The sequence below is a fragment of the Gossypium arboreum genome, chromosome 11 (genome assembly GCF_025698485.1).
Source record: "Gossypium arboreum isolate Shixiya-1 chromosome 11, ASM2569848v2, whole genome shotgun sequence".
Taxonomy (NCBI): domain Eukaryota; kingdom Viridiplantae; phylum Streptophyta; class Magnoliopsida; order Malvales; family Malvaceae; genus Gossypium; species Gossypium arboreum.
Genome location: NC_069080.1, coordinates 44,658,910 through 44,675,376, shown reverse-complemented (window position 1 = coordinate 44,675,376; position 16,467 = coordinate 44,658,910). Strand labels below are relative to the sequence as shown.

The window sequence follows — 16,467 nt, the reverse complement described above, 5'->3', positions numbered from 1 at the left end:
TAAAAACTTCTAGAATGCAAATTTTGCAACTTATTCGATTTAGTCCCTACTTTCAATTTAAACACTTTAGGCATAGAATTTCATCACGAAATTTTCACACAATCATGCAATCATATCATATTCATCAAAATAATTATAAAATAATTATTTCTATCTCAGATTTGTGGTTACAAAACCACTATTCTGACTAAGCCCTAATTCAGGATATTACATATCGGGATGCCCATAAGAGCAGTTGTGTGTCTACAACACATGCAGAATAACAACCAATCGGAATGCTCCGAAGAGCTATTAATAGGAAGCTCGCAAGAACCATATAACTGGAAGCTCGAGAGGGCTAATAATGGGACGTTCTTTCGAGCTATGTTGTGTCCGCAACATATGCAGGACCACAACCAATTCGGGAACCCTGAATCCATCGAATTTCATTTATTCAATCGGGACTTAATACTTATCGAGCATTATTGGATATGTGACCAATTTTCATACATGTAAATTATACAATACACATACATAACATTCAATTTAAACATATAAATATACACAATTTAGTTACATGAACTTACCTTGACAAGTGTTCGTTAATTTGTTGTCTATTAATCCGACACTTTCTCTTTTCCTCGATCTAATTCTGTATTTTATCTTTCAAGGTCTATACGAGTAAATTTAACTCAATTTAATACAATTCATATTAAATTCAATTCAATTCGCATCTTAGGCAAAATTACCATTTTGCCCCTATACTTTTATTTAATTACGATTTTGTCTCTAGGCTCTGAAAATAAAATTCATGCAATTTAATCCTTATTCCAAGCCTATTCAATTTTTACATGTCACAATAGCAGCCCATTTATTTCATAAAACTCAAAATTTATCCATAAATTTTACAACTTTTCAATTTAATCCCTAAATCATAATTTCATCAAAATCCCTTTACAAAAGTTGTTTATCTATCAATAGCCTTTCATTTTCTACCATAAAACTTCATAATTAAATTATATTCATCGATGGAAAAACCCTATTACTTTGATAAATTTGCAAATTAATCCCCAAGATAGCCAAATTATGCTATTACGATCTCCGAAATATAAAAATTACTAAATACGAGACTTGAATACTCACCTAATTGAGCCAAATAAGCTTTCTACCTTAAATATCTTCTAACTAGGGTTTCCATGTAAATATATTTGGGAAAAATGATGAAAAAGATGATATTTTCTTTATTTAATCATTTATCATCTTTTATTATTTTTACTTTCCAATTTAGTCCTTTTCTTTATTTAATTTTCCATGGATGACTAAGAATACTTATCTACTAACTCCTCTTAATGGTCTATTTTCCATATAAGGACCTCAAATTTTGAATTCCATAGCTATTTGATACTTATAGCTACTAGAATCCAACTTTTGTACTTTATGCAATTTGGTCCTTTCTATTAAATTAAACATGTAATCGGTAAAATTTCTTTACGAATCTTTTTTATATGATATTTCTATCATAATTAATACCATAAAATAATATTAAAATAATTTTTATTTTAGGACTCGAATTTGTGGTCCCGAAACCACTATTCCAATTTCACTGAAAACAAACAGTTATAATCTTCCTATAAAAGGAATGTATTTTTCATAACCTAGACATGCATGAAATAAATTTCAAACATCAAATAGTTGTCTTGTAAGAGTTGTGTGTACTACGGCAGTCAAAATTGTAGTACAGAAGCTAGGATGGTGTTTGTAAGAGTGAAGTCCATGGAATTAGCATTCAATCCTACCATTAAATTGTGTGAGCTACGGACCAGAATTAGGAGGAAAGTCAGGGGATCGACCCAGGGAAGAATTTCAAAGTTGGAATGTAGATTTCTTGCTTCTGTTGACCCCTATAGGTATGAGTTATTGGTGAGGTCCATCTCAAAACAGTCATATCATTACACTACTCAAGTAGAAATGTTGTAATGAAGTTACACGCCGAGTTTACCAAAGCTGATCGGTCTAGCCTATTTTTTACCACCATTACGGTGAATATGAAAATCGAAGCTAAAGCAGTAAGTTCTACTACACAATTGTGCGGTGAATTCACTAGCATATTATAAAACAATTACTACGATGTTTCCAAAAAATCTATGAGCAGACACTCATCGGTCTTTGGTACGGATCTAAACTTCGGTGCCTAGTACCGATTAGGATTTGAGCATAACCCAAATCTTGACACTTGGGCTCGACATTCAATCAGTACGTTCAATTTCAACTTCGGCACTAAGTTGATGTCATAGGGCAGAAGCAATTATACAGGGGGATCATTGACGTACACCAGACATCAAATCGATGTATTTTTTGGAAGGAACATAGGTTATAAGAGAACCAATAACCTACTCATTTCGATAGTGATCGACGAGGGTACGTCCAGCTCCTTGCTTAAATGTGACAATAAAAGCACAAATGAGGAAGAATGTATGGTTTATGAAGAACGTATCAGTGAGGAAGAAAGGGTGGTCAAGGAAGAAGATTCAGATAAGGAAGAAGGGGCAATAGATCTAGTTGATGAGGAGAAATCAGACCTAAGCCAATTCGACAGTATAGTCTAGATGGTTCAAAAGTGGCACTATCTTTTGAACTGGAGCCAGGACCTTACAAGTTTGTAGATAACGCCTCAAACAATGGCTCAAATCTAGATCCATGGTTCAGGGCATATGAACCTGTGCCCCACATTACGAACATCAACCTATCGGTCGAGGGTGGTTTAGAGTTTTTGCAGCTACCGCACAAAACACATGGCATGCAAGCATATCTCGTGATGTACGAGTATTGGAAGTTAGAATGGAATACTCAAACAAAGATGTTTTCATTGCTACACTGAAGCGGTATAGATTCAAGAACGGCGTAAACTATTACGTTACGAAGTCTGTTCTGAAAAGTTCGAAGGAAAGTGCACAATGTGAGATAGAAGGTGCAAGTAGAATATTATGGCATCTTTTCATAAGAAAATCGGGCTATGAACGATAAAAAAGTATTCTGGTCCACATACTTTTGTTGTGTTGGGAGCAAGTTAAGACTATCTGAGACTAGACTCTGACATGATTTTTGACATTATTCTACCGATGGTGAATACGAGTCCCAAGATTCTTGTCCCAATGTTGATTGCAAACATTTGTAGCCAGTACGAGTACACTCTAACGTACTATAAAGTGTGGGTTACAAAACAGAAGACTATGGATAAGTTGCATCACGGGTGGGATAGTTCATACAACTATCTATGGAAATAGTGTCAGGTATTGGATTGGTACGTACTAGGTTTCGTAATCAATCTAAAAATGTACCTGGCATACTTCGGTGATCGATTGGTCCTTAGAAAAAGAGTATTTCATCCAATCCTTTGGACCTTCGATCAATACGGAGAAGCTTTTCGGCACAACAAGCCTTTAGTTCAAATTGACAGCATCTGGCTGTATGGAAGGTAGCAACATTATCTGTTGATTACTGTTACTCAGTATGGTAATCGGAGGATTCTACCGATAGCATTTGTAATAACTATTGGAGAAACAACAGATGAATGGGATTTTTTCCTAAGCAAACTAAAACACATTCACAATGTGTGGAGTCTTAAATTCCCAATTATCCCAGATAAGATATGTAGCCACTGATGTCTAGTGTGTTGTACGAATTGGTGCCAAACAAGGACCTACGTCGCGTCCCCAAAGGTCGCCCGAATTTCACCCGAATAAGGAACAATATGGGTATTCGAGAGAAGGACAATCAACAGAGGTTATGCGAGTACTATAGAAACCTAGGCATACGAATACAACATGTTCTCTGTATAGGGGCACATTGTGGCTACAACGTCGATAGCATTATTTTCTTCCAAATAAAATACTAATTACAATGTTTCCATTATTCAGGTGTTTCAAATTTGTTATCTCTTGTTAACTTACACATAACTCACGTTAGACAATAACGAAAACAAATGTGATGTTCAAATGAAAAACCTCGGTTTATTTATTTATTCCAAAAATATATATTTATATCGTACTATTTAGAAAAAAAATACATCAATCGTCTTATCGGGGAAAATGTGTGCGATGGTTGTATCACTATCGACGTGTAATAATAAGGTGACCCAAATCTCAGGTACATTAGTATTGTCCTCGGCATCGACACTGACATCGACTGCTGCATGAGCATTTGTATTGGTGTTGTCATCGGTGGTGATGCATGCACCGGCATCTGACCGGACATCTGGCTCAGCATTAATACTGGCATGGGGGTGAAGAATGCGAGGGACGTCAATGCCTCGAAATATATACCTATGAGAACAGAATAATTGCCCACGTATGGTAGTGGTGCGTAGTGTGGTGGCTTGTGAATGAAACATGGGGTTTGTGAAGTAAAAAAAGAACAAGTGAAGTGAACAGACTCGATTATTGTGTAAACATAGGTGACGCTTCTTCTGCTGGAGTCGATGATGACCCGTCGTGCGATCGCGTCCCCTTCTATGTTGCTGCTGTGATGGTCGTCATTGCCTCTTTGGCCAAATTTGCCTAGTCCTCGCTTCCGACAATAGCAGATACTGTTTTCCGGTGACTTTGAACCGTGTCATGTAATCGGTATCTACTGTCGTATCCGTTGAGAAAAATGGATTGCGGACAATTAAGGATTCCATCCTACAATCCCAAGCCTGGATGTGCTCATTGTGCTTCTCTACCTAATCTTCGTGTTTCTTCCCTAGCATGTCCACCTTATGCAGCTCATTCATGTCTCGCGGTGGCGGTGGAATTCATTGCCTCCACTTGAACTACCGTAACACCCAAATCATGCATTTCCACTGTCGCGTACACTATCAATGGCACCTTTGTGCCCTACATATCTCGATTTACAAACACTTCTGGCAGGATGCAAGATATGATATTAGTGTCGGCATACAATATACATTTAAACTAAAAAGTAGAATTACAAATATCGTTACGTACGATTTTTTTACTAATCATTATGTAATTAATATAAGTTAGAAATAATAAGTAACTAACCTCGGCTTTGGAGCATTGATTTAACAGTAGCCTAAAATCTTCAAGCTCCTCCGGCAATCCCGCGTAACTCGGCCCATGGTTCAACCTGTACAGGTGATACATTAGTCAAAAATATAATAAATAAAAACATTTATCATACAAACTACATATTTATTAATAAATTTAAAAGTTTTACCTCGTCACCAACTGGAACACGTATGGGTCGGCCACTCTAGGACGTAAAATTGGTAGTTGCCACTAGGCCCACGACTGCAATAGGAGCAAACAACCACCGATCCATGTCATATTTGATACTGTGGCTCGACACAGCTCCCAATATAACGTGGACAGGACAATAGACCCCCAACTTAGTTTTTAGCATTCAGTGAAGTCCACTAGATGTAGTAGCCGCCTAACGTGCACCAAATTTTGAGATTTATCAAGCATTAAAATTCCCCTGATTAACCTCATGATGAATGCTCAAGCGTATTGTTTTATAACCTTCTCCGTTGGGTCTTCAAGAAGCTTTTCGAAATTATCCTCCAACCAGTTAATCGATATTCGACCATCGTCAAACATGTTCGGGACCTTCCTTAACATTGCTTTATAGAGGTCCATTTTACTGGGAACGACTGAGGATCCTGTGACAATTGGCCCATCCATCGGTAGACCGAGTTGTAACGCTACGTCCTCGAATGTGATTGTACACTTGCCGTATGAAAGGTGGAAAGTGTGTGCTTCGAGCCTCCAACTTTCACCAATGCGCTGATTAGTGTAGGATCGAGTTTACAGCCCCTGAGCATGTGAGATGTATGCAAGAATCCAACCTCTTGCAAGTAGCCACGAATTTGAGGGATGGGAGGCTTTCTTATATTATGTATGAACACCTCCAAAACACGATCATCCGCCTATTTATAACATAAAAAATTATTTCAAATTATTAAAAATAATTAATTAAATTTAACATAATTGAAAATAACAAAATTTAAAATTTCATCATACCATTGCTGATTGGGAGATACCATTGCTGATTGGGAGACAGAAATATGCTTGTTGTCGAAATGAATCAAAGAGATGATCATTCGTGAGAAATTAATTCGAACAAATAAAATACAATATAATTAAAAATAATAATATTTTTAGATGAGGATATCAATAAATGTAGAACAAAAAGATTGGAAGAGACTGAGAGAATTGAAAGAAAGATAGGAATGAAAAATAAAATAAAATTTGAGAGGAATTTATAGGATAAAAAAAGGAAGGAGATATTTATAAAGAAAAAAAAAGTTACCTTGACCCATTAATTTTTTTTACCAAGTGAAATAAAAGAAATTGTTATGCAAAGAAATCCTCCCCCCAACTGGATTCCGTTGTTAAAGAATTGGGTCAACTGAAGTCTTACTGCTATATTCTATCCATGAAATGCACTGCATTTTCTCTTTGGAGCCTCCTTTACTCTTAATTCTTTATTTCGCTTCGGGGATATTACTAGATTAAAGTACTTTGCATCTGAATAAACTCATGTTACTATCAAAATTTTCAAATTTTGGAAAGATAAAAAGATGAAATCCATTTTACAGTGAATCTCTCCTACGTATATTCGGATATATTTTACATTGACGAATTACGAAATCTAAAAGGAAGTAGGCGGCACGGTCATGGTTGCGTAACCAACCAAACCAAAGGACTTTTATTTTTTAAAAACAGGTCAATTTTAATTGCGTCACCTTCTTCAGCTCCTCCAAAAGCAGAGGAAAAACAAACCTCATCTCCACAATCAAACGTTCCACCACCAGAAATGGTTCCTCCCTCCTCCTCTATGGATCCTTCTCCTCCTCCTTCCTGGTTCACTCCCAAACGGTAAAACTTCTTTCTTTAAAAAAAAAGAAAAGAATAGAAAATCAATTTTAACCTTCTTTTTTTGAATGATTCCTGAAATTATGCTAGTTTCTTTCACTTTTTCTAGATTTTTATTGCTTTCTTTCTAAAATTAGGGTTGATAAAAGACAAGTTAGGTGAACCTATAGCTTTTTTTAGTTGACTTTTTTGGATAAAGATGCTAACTCCTAACTTATATTGTTTTTTTTTTAAAATTTATTGTAGGTTGTTGATTATATTTTGTGTGATTAACATGATAAATTATGTGGATCGAGGAGCCATAGCAAGTAATGGTGTAAATGGGAGTAGTGAGACTTGTGATGACAAGGGAATTTGCAAATCCGGTAGTGGAATTCAGTAAGATTTTATTCCAAACGATTCGTCTCTTTTGCTGCGTGAATTTAGCTATCGTAAAATATTTTTTTAGCGTGATTAGCTTCAGTTGTGTTACTGTGAATGATTTTTACTTGCAGGGGAGAATTTGACTTGACTAACTTTCAAGATGGTCTCTTATCGTCTGCATTCATGGTTGGGCTTCTCGTGGCATCTCCAATATTTGCTTCCTTAGCAAAGAGGTAAATTTCCTTCGATGGTTCTTTGCATTGTACTTGGAGAACATCTAGGCTGTGTTTTGGAATTTTGGTTTCAAACATATTATAAGTTTTGTGATATAACACATAAATATAACATTTATGATTTCCTTCAAACTCATGAATTTGTTGGATGTCTATTTACTGGTGAATTTAATATTCCTATATATATATTTGTAATTTTGAGATTCATGTTTTTTATACCTTTGAAATATATAATCCTTGAATCTTAATTAATTTATACATGTTATATTCATTTCATTTTCATAATTTATATAGGAAATCCAAATTCTCAAATTCATGTTTCCAAACATAGCACTAAAGTTTTCCAATGTGCCATTTTGGTAGTAGAACTGCCGCTTTAAATACTATGTAAAACCAGCACTAATTTTTGGAGTTCATCATTTCAATTCTTGGAATTATTGCACTATATTTGATGATAAACATGTCAATTTGGTTTTCAATGTCAGTTTATTTCTATAATTGCAGCTACAACCCTTTTAGGCTTATTGGAGTTGGATTATCTGTTTGGACCTTGTCTGTAGCTGGATGTGCTAGTGCATTTTCCTTTTGGTTTATTGCGATATGCCGAATGTAAGTGTAACAATCTCAATGCCTTCTTCATTAATTTCTTGTGCCAAGTTGTGTGGGTGTGTGCCAATGTTTAACTTATTGCCGGGTCTTGATGTTTTAGGCTGGTTGGTGTTGGAGAAGCTTCTTTCATAAGTCTTGCAGCTCCATTTATTGATGACAATGCTCCTGTTTCTCAGGTTCATTTGTTTATTTCTTTTTCAACTCTAGAATTTAGAACTATGAATACAACCTTCCTGCCAGAACTACACGATCATACTAATTCTTTGTCATTCTCCAGAAAACGGCTTGGCTTGCAATGTTTTATATGTGCATACCTACTGGAATTGCTGTTGGATATGTTTATGGTGGATATGTAAGTTTGTACATCCCTTTCTTTAGTTTGCACTTTATATCTTAGTTTTACATTAAGGATGTGATATATAGTCCTAGATCGAAGCACTTCATATGATTCATCTGTACTATCTAGGCACGTCTTCAAGAAGTCTAATATTAAGTGCTAACTGTGTTTGCTAATCATATAGGTAGGGGGCCATTTCCACTGGCGCTATGCATTCTGGGGAGAGGCATTGTTGATGCTTCCATTTGCTGTTTTTGGCTTTTTGGTTAAACCTTTGCAGTTGAAAGGTAAATTATTTTGATGTGTGACCTGCATTTCATGTTCTTTTTAATGATCTGACAGTAATTTAATTATTGACATCACTGAACTTCAACCATAGGTTTTTCTCCTGTTGAATCCAAAAAAGCATTGGCATCTGTGGAGACAGTTTCTTCTGTAACTGATGGTACGTGTTATTATAGTTTTCTTATAATATTAACTCATTACTGGCTCTCCTATTTGTTTTGAAGTTGCTTTCAATGGTAGGGTGCTAAACACATAATATATATCCATGCATTTGAACAAGACTGGGTAGAGTAGAAAGAAGGTGTCTGGTCCTCCCCCTTATAAGTGGCAGAGCTAGTCTTTTGCATAATTAGGCAAAAACAAAATTCAAAGGAATTTTTTTTTCCCTTCTTACGTAAAATATTTGACTTATCATGTGCCACTCATGTTTTCATTATCCAAATGTTTTACCTAAGACGTTTTTCTATATCTCTATTGGGATGTAGCCAAAACATAGAAGTAATGGGATTTCCATTATGATGCCAATCCCTGGTCCGTTCAGTAAGACAGATCAAATGCAAGGTCTTCTCTAGATTCTATAATTACTCTCTTGATGTGCCGTACAAGTTCTACAACTTTTAAAGTCCTCCTATTGTTTTGTTTTTATTCTAAAGGTACTTATACAAGACTGTCTATCATGTTAGTATTTGTAATCATCCATAGATATTTAATTTTTTTCATACTCCTGTTCCAGCATTTCTGTCTTGTTGTTCCTGTGAATGACCTTTCATATTTGACCAAATCTTTAAACCAGGATAAAACATGTGTAATCATGTTGCAAATGTATGGACTGGCAATTACTATGGATTTTCTTGTGATGGATTGGTTCAACTTCTTGCTAACTGAATTCAAGTGTTGATCAAGTTGATTTTGATTGTAATTAAGATAAAATTATGTGTTTAAAAATCTAAACAAAACTCAACTAAAAACCTTTGGTTTGTTGGTTCTAGGAAAATACTAATAAGAAAAGAAGTACAACTAAAATCAAGTTCATTCATAAGTTTTCTTTTAAAAAAGAAAAAGGTTTGCATGTTTCTTGTAATAAGCTGCTTGCTAACCATTAAAGTACCCTCTCTTTTTTTTTTTTTTTCAAATTTCAACTTATCTTAGTTGCAGATTCAAAGGCATCAAAACTAGATGGTCGTATGTTGGTTGGAGGTGATGGTATCATTGGTGACAAATTGAGTAAAACTTCCAAGTAAGTGGCTCTTCAACCCATGCTTTCTTATAAATCATTCATTAGTCTATTCGTGTCAGTGAGAGGTTCGTCAACCCATGATGGAAAACTTCTTCAAAATATTATGTACTTTTTCCCAATAAGAAATTTATTAAAGAAAGGTAGAAATTCATATACTAAACTAGATTGAAAGGATTTATAATACGTAAAGCATTAGGATTCTAGTTGTATTAAGAATGTTGGACACATTAGGGTCATAACCCTGCTCCATCCTGTTTCTATCAGTCTTCTTACCAATAAGCCCCTAGTTGGAAGGTGGGAATGGCTGCTATGACTTTGGAGCTTATGAAGAGTTGGGCACATGAAAAGTGCACAAAACATGAAGATCATAAAATATAAGCTGGTAATAACCAGCCTTGTGATGGAGGAATCCTTAATCTGTGATATCCTTGCACTTGGCAGTGGGGCATAAACCAACATCCAATGTAATTGTCAAAATGGGTCATGTATCCTTGGAATAATTGTATCTTATCCTGTTTTACTGATGTTAAAAGCTAATCTGTTCAAGGATTTAATACTATGGATGTGCAGAAACATTTGGCATGTACTTTGATAGTTATCATTCCTTCAATACCTTGATTGTTCCTGTTTTCATTGATAGGTCGGAAAGCATACACAATATTTTGAATCAGCTCTCTCGGTTTGCAAAAGACATGAAAGTGCTTTTGGTGGACAAAGTTTATGTTGTAAATGTTTTTGGTATTTTCTTGACCTCCTCACATCCACTTGTAATGCTGAGTTTTTCTATTTTTGCAACAACTTTTGCAAGTTAAATTTTGCTTCTGGCCATCTCTAAGACAGTCTATAAAAAATGTGTGGTTTCTGTTTTCATCACTGCTGCAAAGCTTGTATTTATTACATATGGTATTACTTTGGTTTGTGAAATATTACTTTACTGACATTTTCTCTGTCAGGTTACATTGCATACAACTTTGTCATTGGAGCATACTCTTATTGGGGACCAAAGGCTGGTTATAATATTTATCATATGGTACGGTTTCTTCCAAATTGCGTTCTTATCCTTTAAAGTCTTCTTTTTAGTATTTTCTTTTGGCATCACAAAGAATCACCCTGCCCTTCCTTTTGGTGTTGTACTCATTTAAGTTGTGCTATTTGCAGAAGAGTGCAGATATGTTGTTTGGAGGGGTTACAATTGTATGTGGGATTTTAGGAACAATATCTGGTGGCTTCATCCTAGATCGCATGGGTGCTACAATATCTAATGCTTTTATTGTGAGTTTGTTTTGTTTTGATGATGTTTTGCCTGAATGGTTTCATTTTACATACTTATCAAAATATAGGAACATTATCTGGTGGTTTCATCCTAGATTGCATAAGTGCTACAATATCTAATGCTTTTATTCTGAGTTTGGGTTGCTTTAATGATGTTTGGTGTGAATGGCATGCTTATAAGAAAAGGGCTATTCAGTTTCTTTCATATGGATAGGAAAAATAAGTTGCTATAAACTGGAGAGGGTTTTCAGAGAAATTGAACTATAAGTGGTATTCTTTGTTATTTTGCCTGATAAAGCCTCTGATGTAATAAAACAAAAGATGAACATAGGACTTTGTTAATGGAAATTATTCTCCAATATTACTTCTCTAAATATACACAGTTAAGGAGAAATCCCAAACACACTACAAATTATAGAAAAATAACAAATTAACCAGCAAACAAAGACAAACAGATATATTGTGATTTTCATAAAATTGGGTAATTCTATCCTACTTCCAGATGAAACTAACTATTAGCTGTTATAGTATGAAACTGTCTCCTTCTGTTGTTTCCTTTTATTGCGTTATATATGGCTTACTTTGCTTCTATAACAGCTTCTTTCAGGTGCAACATTTCTGGGTGCAATATCTTGCTTCTCTGCTTTCTGTCTCAGGAGCTTGTATGGTTTTATAGTTCTTTTTGCTGTGGGTGAATTACTTGTTTTTGCAACTCAGGTAATATGACAATGGAGTGAGCTAGATTTTTCCTTTTTGGTGTTTGAGTGTGCTAGATATGATTTTGTTTTTTCTCCAAATTCTTATATATTTGTATTTCTGCAGGCGTAACTCTCATTTTGAGGAAGATTTAATTAGAATCTATTCAACGAGTCTTACCCACTTGTTTTGAACACATATAGCTTTTTAGTTTATTGATATTGAACCATTAGCATTTTCCTCCTTTGAAATAGGAGCTTTTCTAGTTCATATTTGCCACTGTAGTGAATTCATCAGCACTGGAACAATATTTATTATTTTGGACTAGTATTATTCAAACATTTGACCAGTTTTGTTGATTTATAGTGTTACTTTCTCCCCAAACATTGTTTTTGCAGGCTCCAGTCAATTATGTATGTCTCCATTGTGTAAGACCGAGTTTGAGACCATTATCTATGGCAATCTCTACTGTATCGATTCACATATTTGGCGATGTACCTTCCTCACCACTTGTTGGGATTCTTCAGGTGAGTTCATTTACATCTGAGCTTGTATGGGCATGTATTTGGTGTGGTAGACTTGTTGATTTACATTGATATGCTGTTTTCTGATTTGTATTTCTCCGAAAATTTTATTTGCCCTTTCTAACTTTGAACACAATATTCGAAAATTCTTTCAACCTTTTAGAAGTGTGCTTAATTTTTGACATTACTTTCAACTTATAAGAATTTAGCATGCCTTGCAGTTGTCCTGTAATTGTTGTCAAACACAATAGTTTGTCAAACTATTGTAAAAAATACTGCTAAAAGTGTGGGTTGAAAATTTGATCCTTGAAACTCACATTAATTTCATTGTTGAATAAGTTAAATGAAATTATAATAACATATGAGTTGCATATATATATATATATATATATATATATATAGTTTCTGTTCATTTAAAAGAGGTTTATGAAAAACTAATTTGACCCTTGCTGATAGCTGTTTTGTTCTGTTTAATGGCTAACCTTATCTTTACCTTATTAACTAGCTTATTTCTTAACACAACCCTTTATAATTGCCTAGCTTCTATTTCTAATCCTGCTTCTTGTAGCATTACTTGATGCAAGAATCTGAATATATTTTTATTTCTTTCAAATTGGGATCTTATGAATTATTACATGTCTTTCCAACTTCAACCTATCTATTTTCACTATGGACTTAATTTTTTATTGCGTCATTGACGAGCAGGATCATATTAACAATTGGAGGGACACTGCACTTATTTTGACCTCTATTCTCTTTCTTGCTGCTGGAATATGGTTTATAGGTGAGTAATAAATAAGTTTTTGATAATGTTTCCTGGAAAAGATCGGATTATAGATTCTTTATTTTGTTCTTTTTTAAATTAAGCCTCTTTGAAACATACCAATGTACTCAAAGCTACTAACCGTGCATCACTTTTACAAAGGGACGATTAATAAAATGTTCCCCTAAAAAAAAAAAGAATTATGTTTATGTGCTACAACGGTCGGGCAGCAGAAATTAATCATGATGCAACACTGTTTCTGTATGATCTCAAGGTGAAGTTTTTCTGAGGATTACTAGTTTAGGATAGAACATTCTTTATCTCTTGTATTACACTGAAAAATCTAGATGCAGCATGATTCCTTGATAAAAAAACTTGAACTTTTCATATATTGGTTATTTTTCAGAAGGTTTTATAATTGGTGTTTATCTGACAGGTGTCTTCCTACATGCCGTCGACAAGTCTAATGATGGAAGTCAACCAGTCTCTACACCCAGAATAACTAGTAGGAAGCCATTGCTTGACGGAAACGTGGATGAAAGTTTGTGTGAAGTGTAATTGCAGAGGTGCATGCTAGTAACATTTGCTCATCCCAAATGTGAATAAAATCAGTAGTTGAAGCAAAAAGACAGAAATTTGGTGGCGTTCTTTGGTCACTTGTTTCAATCGACATCTACACCGGAAATGATGAGATTTCTTGTAAAGAATCACGTAATGATAAGTTTGCAACTTAAATGAGTCTCCAAGAAGTAAGGGGGAGAAAGGGAATATATGATACCAGTGGTATTTTGCTGTTGAATTTGATGAAGGTACTCCGTTTACAACGTTACTTCTTTTTGTTTTGTTTTTGTTTTTGTTTTTGTTTTTGTTTAAATGATTTAAATATAATCCCTTGTAGATATATCAACTAATCAAATATTTATGTATCATTGATAGATGTAATGTATCATGGGTATATGTTAACTCCTTCCTCCCCCCCCCCCCCGGGTAGTATATTGTATTTGCATTCTTTCCCATTTTCTGATTGTTTGCAGATATATTGTAAATTATACTTGGATTAGATTAGACCTTTATCCTATAAAATAGGAGTAATTTTTTTTTATCATGTTTTAGAATGAGTTAGCAATAAACTAACTTCAATTGGTAATGTTTAGTTACTCATGACTTGTTTTTGGGAAAGAAAAGCTAATTTTTTTGCTTGTTTTGAAGAGGTATTATTTTTGTAAGAGTTTTTATTTATCCTTTTAGTTTCAAGTTTAAATTTGTGCTAGCTATTTTTTATTGCATGTTTAATTAGTGTAATACATGTGTATTAAATAATCTTTTTCTTCAAAACTAGACATTAAAGTTTTATTATTAACTTTGATTTGAAAAGAAGTTTTAGGGTTTTTAGTGTTTATGTTGTTGCTAATCTTTGGATGTAAAATTTGATGACCACATTTTTAATTTCCAAGAATAGGAAAAAGAAGGCAACAATGATTGTTGAAATCAAGTATGATGGAAAAGGAAGATATTTTGTGTATTCCTTGTTAATCTTGTTATTTGTTATAGAAGACAATTCCCCTTCCCCCATAGCCACAATAAATACGAAGCAAAGGATTATTAATGCCTGGGTAGTTTAAGATCAATCTTTATCATACACAGACATGCATGTATCACAAATGATATATGCTAGAATTTGGATGAGTAATTAAATTCACAGGTGTTGGCCTATCTTTTACATCTGACAGACTTGGCAGACAATTGAAGGTACTCACGTAAGCCCATGATAAAAGTATCTAAGTGAAAATTGTAACATTTACCGTTCCCGTGTTAGAATGAAACGGTGTGTTTTTTTATATTTGTTGTTTTTTTCGAAATAGATGTTCCATTTTTACCGAAACATAATATAATAGATGTCAAGATTTCCTCTTGTAGTACTTCCTCTCTTTTGTTTGTTCTTCCAGCACATTTTGATGGAGTAAAGATGATCAATATCGAGCTTGCCCACTAACAAAATCAAGATTCAAGATTTTGAAAATTAAAATTCGAAGACTTTACCCAATCATTTATTAATCGACAATTTTAGAAATTAACGAGTAAGTTAATTGATTTACAAATAGTTGGATATAATGGTGAGATATATTATACTTTTAAGGGGGAATGTAAATTTAAACTTTAGAAACGACAATTACGAAACCCAAACATAGACAGTAAAACAAACATGCAGAGTATAAAAAAGTAAAATTCTATTTTAGTCACCCATCTTCATAAAGAATATAAAAGAATATTTTATTTTAATCATCTAATTTCAAAAACTTTTAATTTCATCACTACTTAATTTTTTTAAAATTATATTGTTTGACATTCCACATAATTATTCAATTTCCACGAAGCCAATGCAACTATGGAATCTAGTTTGCACAAGCACTTACGCTGCTACGCATCGTGCAGAGATTGTTCGGGGGTTTGACAGTTATGCATGGATTGGGGATTCTTTCTGCGTCACATGATGGGTTAGTATCCTTCATCCTTTGTTTTATTATCCTATCACTACAAGGTGGCTTGTCTTTCAGTTCTAAATTTATCTTCATTTCCCCTCCTATGTCTCTCTTTTAGTTTTGTTATCATGTTCTTATTACTTGAATGTATAGTTGCAATAACTCTTACTACCTGTTTCTTTTGCATTAGTTCCATCATGTTATGGGCACAAAGTGGCAAAGTATTAATGGTGATGGTTAGTCATACTTCCATTGTCTATTCAGTTGATGCTCATGTTTCTGGACTTATTGTCAATGGCAGTGAAGACCATATTGCAAAGATATGAAAAGGTGATTGTTTCTGCCATTTTATACCTCTATTTAAAGGTTTGGAATCTATTCCAAAGTTTTATTGGTTTTTTCCTTATTGCTGTCTTTTCTTCTACCTTTCTCTTCTTCCTTGGAGGGTTTAGAGTTGAAAGATGAAATTAAAGTGAATGAAAGTGTTGATAGAGTAATTGAAATGTGGTAGGATTTTATTCATTTTAAACAAAGAAAATTTGAGTTTGCTAGATTCAAGCGATCTGAAGGGTTTGTAGGGACGTCCAAGTTCGAGTTTGGTGGTTGGTAGGGATTTTCTCCAACTTGGGATGTCTACATCCAACCCAAATTGCCAAGGCATTATATTCGAATGTGTTTTTTTAAAAAAACTCTACATATTATTTAAATATTAAAATTAAATTCGAATTTTTATTCTATAATAAAAATACAACAAATATAAAAAAACACGTGTGCATGTTCTAAGGTACAATGTCTTAAATCTATAAAAAGT

The 16,467-nt window shown here is 34.1% G+C and overlaps 1 protein-coding gene and 1 long non-coding RNA gene across 3 annotated transcripts; both read left to right on the top strand.

Moving 5' to 3' along the window:
• Positions 1-6,357: 6,357 nt before the first annotated feature.
• Positions 6,358-14,139, top strand: LOC108474252 (probable sphingolipid transporter spinster homolog 2). 2 transcript variants are annotated; one of them, XM_017776200.2, is made up of 16 exons: positions 6,358-6,860; positions 7,104-7,235; positions 7,352-7,453; positions 7,958-8,062; positions 8,163-8,238; positions 8,340-8,414; positions 8,584-8,686; positions 8,779-8,844; positions 9,840-9,921; positions 10,562-10,659; positions 10,875-10,951; positions 11,080-11,193; positions 11,791-11,910; positions 12,288-12,416; positions 13,119-13,197; positions 13,613-14,139. In XM_017776200.2, exons 1-16 carry the CDS (start codon positions 6,799-6,801, stop codon positions 13,732-13,734), a joined length of 1,542 nt encoding a protein of 513 aa, XP_017631689.1. In that variant the 5' UTR covers positions 6,358-6,798; the 3' UTR covers positions 13,735-14,139. The 2 variants fall into 2 exon arrangements, with proteins under 2 accessions (XP_017631689.1, XP_017631688.1); XM_017776199.2 differs by having other exon boundaries at positions 9,834-9,921.
• Positions 14,140-15,556: 1,417 nt separating this feature from the next.
• Positions 15,557-16,128, top strand: LOC128284016 (uncharacterized). Its single transcript, XR_008274303.1, has 3 exons — positions 15,557-15,671; positions 15,847-15,986; positions 16,102-16,128. It is a non-coding gene; the product is annotated as an uncharacterized LOC128284016 (long non-coding RNA).
• The last annotated feature ends 339 nt before the right edge of the window (positions 16,129-16,467 follow it).

Excerpts from the sequence above, each read along its gene's own strand:
- LOC108474252 (XM_017776199.2), top strand. The coding sequence starts at position 6,799 with ATGGTTCCTCCCTCCTCCTCTATGGATCCTTCTCCTCCTCCTTCCTGG. Across the intron at positions 8,687-8,778 it reads TAAACCTTTGCAGTTGAAAG|GTTTTTCTCCTGTTGAATCC; the intron begins GTAAATTATTTT and ends CTTCAACCATAG. Across the intron at positions 12,417-13,118 it reads CACTTGTTGGGATTCTTCAG|GATCATATTAACAATTGGAG; the intron begins GTGAGTTCATTT and ends ATTGACGAGCAG.